Source organism: Lichenostomus cassidix, unplaced genomic scaffold (genome assembly GCF_008360975.1).
Source record: "Lichenostomus cassidix isolate B80296 unplaced genomic scaffold, HeHo_3.0 HiC_scaffold_246, whole genome shotgun sequence".
Classification (NCBI taxonomy): domain Eukaryota; kingdom Metazoa; phylum Chordata; class Aves; order Passeriformes; family Meliphagidae; genus Lichenostomus; species Lichenostomus cassidix.
The window spans coordinates 1-3,741 of NW_028147576.1; the positions used below are offsets into that span (position 1 = coordinate 1).

At 55.9% G+C, this 3,741-nt stretch overlaps 1 protein-coding gene across 1 annotated transcript; it reads right to left on the reverse strand.

Moving 5' to 3' along the window:
- Positions 1 to 243: 243 nt before the first annotated feature.
- LOC146422029 (uncharacterized) lies at positions 244 to 1,788 on the reverse strand (the record flags this gene model as incomplete). The annotated part of the gene is made up of 5 exons (XM_085046798.1): positions 1,650 to 1,788; positions 1,191 to 1,514; positions 835 to 899; positions 576 to 725; positions 244 to 392 (listed from the first exon to the last, which is right to left on the reverse strand). Coding segments are annotated over exons 1-5 (827 nt in total), but the record flags the coding sequence as incomplete, so codon positions are not given.
- Positions 1,789 to 3,741: the final 1,953 nt, after the last annotated feature.

Below are 3,741 nucleotides of genomic sequence, written 5' to 3' on the forward strand. Positions count from 1 at the left end.
TGGCCGCCAGTCCTGCCTCTGCCCACTGCCTCTTGCTGGCAGCAGCCAGGCAGCCCAGCCGTGCGGGGACAGACCCCTGAGGGGCAGGGAGGGAGCATGGCAGCAGGCTTGGGGGTTACATGCCAGGGCTGAGAAATGGAGCCAGAGGGCCCTGGAACTCTCCTTTAGTCAGACACCTGGGATAGGCTCCACAGGGTGATGGGCTGGGGAGCCGTGAGCCCTCTGGGCAGGTGGGCCCTGTACCTGTCACACGATGGAGCCACACGCAGGAGAGTTATCACTGCCTCAGTGGGGTATTTCTCAGTCAGATCCAGAAGTGCCCTGTACACATTGCGCTCGGGAAACTCATTGGACGCGAGCCACTGGTAAATGTACCTCACCATGGCAGGCACCTGGAGAAGGCCCAGGGAGAGCTGGAAAGCTGCCAGAGGGAGTAATGTCCCCAGCTTCCCCAGAGAAGTGCTTCCCTTGCCACCACACTGGGATGGCCTCAAAGGCTTCAAGGGACCGGCGGGCATGGCTTGGGAGGCCAAGAAATTCCTGGGGGGCTCCAGCCCTGGCCACAGGCTGCTTACTTGCTTTGCACTGGAGACACCCTTCTCCAGAAGCAAATCCAGCAGGGCAGCGCTGGTCTTGCTTTTGAAGATGTCAGAGTATGCTCTGACCCCAGGGCCCATGGCGCTAGTCTCTTCCTCCCGAATTCTCCTGATGAATCTGCAAAGCATCTGTAGAAAAAGGATGAGAAGAGAGGGATGTTCCCCGGAGTGCTTCAAGCGCGGTGCTCAGCCTAGCAGTGACAGCAGGCCCAGCCCAGGTGGGGATGGCTGCAGCTACCTGCGCTGTTCTGCGGAAGAGGCCACGGGCAGGCTGCTGCTCTCGTGTGCGGTGCATGCCTGCATCTGGCAAAGAGCGAGCACAGCCAGAGCTGAGGGGCTGCAGGAGAGGCCAGAGAGCACAGGCCAGCCCTGCACTGCCCAGGCAGGGACAGCCCCGGGATGCCCAGGGATGGAGCACAGCTCTTCCATCCTGTCCATGGGCATGTCCCCAGCAGATGGGATGGGATGGGATGGGATGGGATGGGATGGGATGGGATGGGATGGGATGGGATGGGATGGGATGGGATGGGATGGGATGGGATGGGGCCAACCTTGCTGCAGGCACCAGCCCTGTGGCCCAGCTCTGCCACTCACCCTCCTGCAGCAGCTGGAACTGCTCCAACTCTCCAGGCTGCTGTGCTGGGGCAGTTCCAGGGCCTTCTTCCTCCTCCTTCCCCCTGGCCAGCTTGGGTGCACTTGGGGGTCTCTGCTCCATGTCACTGTCTGGATTTATAGCTACTTGCAAGAGAGAAGCCTTGGGAAGGCTACAGGACAGCAAGTCCTGCACTCTGGTCTCGAGGGCTCCTGCCACAAGGCTGGGAGACTCCTCGTCTGGCCTCGAGGGCACTGGCTGCAGGGTTGGGAGATGCCTCAGAAGAGCTCTGGGCACCAAGTCCTGCAGTCTGCCCTCGAGGGCACCTGCAGAAAAGAAGCCTCGGGAAGGCCACTGGTCACCAAGTCCTGTGGTCTGGCCTCGAGGTCACCTGCAGGAGAAACGCCTCGGAAAAGCTCCAGGTCAGAAAGGAACAAGTGTGCTGTGCAGGGGCTCCTCACGACACCGCTCTGTCCCATCCTGTCCCGTCGCGTGCTCCGAGCACAGTGGCGTGGCCACGTCGTTGCCAGCGCCTATGTCACGACATGTCACAAAGGGCCCTTGGACACCCTGTCCCGTGTCACATCCCACAGTGACCATGCTGCACCGTGTCACAAAGGGCCCTTGCACACACTGCCACCTGCCCTGGGGCTGCCCCCAGCCCACCCAAAGTGGCCAGGTTGGAAGGAATCTGTTGTCCCAAGTGTAAATGCCCCTTGCCTAAACCCCCTCCCAGTCCCCCATGGCACTGACCAGGAGAGGTTGGTGGACAGCAACATCCACAGTCAGGAGCAGCTTGAGCACTGCAGCAGCAATTTGGGCACTTTGGGGGGCACAGCCCAAATGGGGAGACCCAGGCCAGGGACTGGGACAGACAACCAGAATTCCTGGAGACCAGATGGGCTCAGGTGGACACATTCCACCGGCACAACTATGAGACTGTTGTCCTGTCCCCCAGCCTGGGCAGCCCCAGAACACTTAAATCCTCCTGAATATTCCCCTGAACCCCAAATTCACCCCCAAATCTACAGTAAAATGGTGCAGCTTTACATCTCTTTGTTTAATTTCCTTTATTTTACCTCAATTTTGGTTGTTCTGACAAGGTGAAGAAGGAAATTATTTAGGTTGGAAAAGACCTCCAAGATGATCCATCATTTCTTGATGCCACCAGAAGAAACAATTACACAACAGGTGGCATTTTTTAGGGCATCACATTAATAAATCAGCTCTTCCCAATGAATTTCAGATGGTAGTCTGAGTCCTGATGGATGTTCCTGCCCCTGTTTTTGTCCAGGTGACTACAGGGAATCAGGAGGACGTGGAAGCCACCAGCCAGGTGTCTTTCCAACCTGAGTATGTTAGTTTTGCTTAGCTCAGAACATCAGCAAGCTATCTTTAGCATCTAGGGGAAATTTAAACCCTTCAAAAGCTGTTGCGGTAGGCCTGAAGAAGTGGCTGAAGGGCTGGGAGAAAACTCACCCCTGTGTTCATGAGCTGGTTTTGCTTAGCCCAGTTTTTGCTGGTGGGTGGGGAGTGGCACAAATATGGCTCCTGTGTGTCCTGTGTGAATGTTCTAGAAGTTTTCACCATGTCCAGCAGAGCCAACCTCTGATGGCTCTGAAGATGATGGACATGCTGCTGGCCAAGTCTGGGTGTTGGTTACACCTCTGTGATGTCATAATTAAGAAGAAATCAAAACAATGTGCACAAGCACTTCTTTTTAGACAGAGGATGAGGAGGAGGTGAGAATATGGGAGGGAAAACAACATGGAGACACCAAGGTCAGTGGAGAAGGTGGGGGAGGAGGTGCTCCAGGCCCCAGAGCTGAAAATCCTCTGATGGCCGTGGTGAGGACCATGGTGAAGCAGGTTGTCCCCCTGCAGCCCATGGGGTCCAGGAGGTTGCAGAGATCCACCCACAGCCCGTGGGGAGGTGCTCACGCTAGAGGAGCAGGTGGATGCCTGGAGGAAGCTGTGATCCAGTGGGAGTCCCAGTGGACAGAAAGGCTTTGCTCCTGAGATGGAACAGCCTGGCCTGGGCTCAGAGGTCTGAACCCTGTGGACAAGAACTCATGTTGCAGCAGATTCTGGCAGCTGCTGCTCGAGAGGTTGGACCCATGGCAAAGAAGTTCACAGAGGACTGTCTCTACTGGGAAGGACCCATGGCTAAGTAGAGGACTCCTCTCCCTGAACTGCGGAAGAAATTTTGGTCATGGACTGACAAAAAAACCCCATGCCCTGCCCCCACCCGTGCTATTGGTGGGAAGGGTTGAGGGGTGAGCAGAGAAACAGTGTCTTGAGAGCTTATTATAACCACTCATTTGCCTCCTCTGACTCTGTTTAGGGTTAGGTTACCAATAAATCACTTTGCAACTTTAAGTTCTCAGCCTGTTTTGCCCTTCGGTGCATCCTCCCTGGCTCATTATGAGCCTCAAAACGAACTCATGAGCCCTGTGTGTGTCTGTGTGTTAGTTTCTTTTTTCTCTCTCCTCTGCACAGCTGCAGCAGGGGAGAGCAGAGAAAGCAGATTTTGTAGGTGCCTGGCATTTGGGGT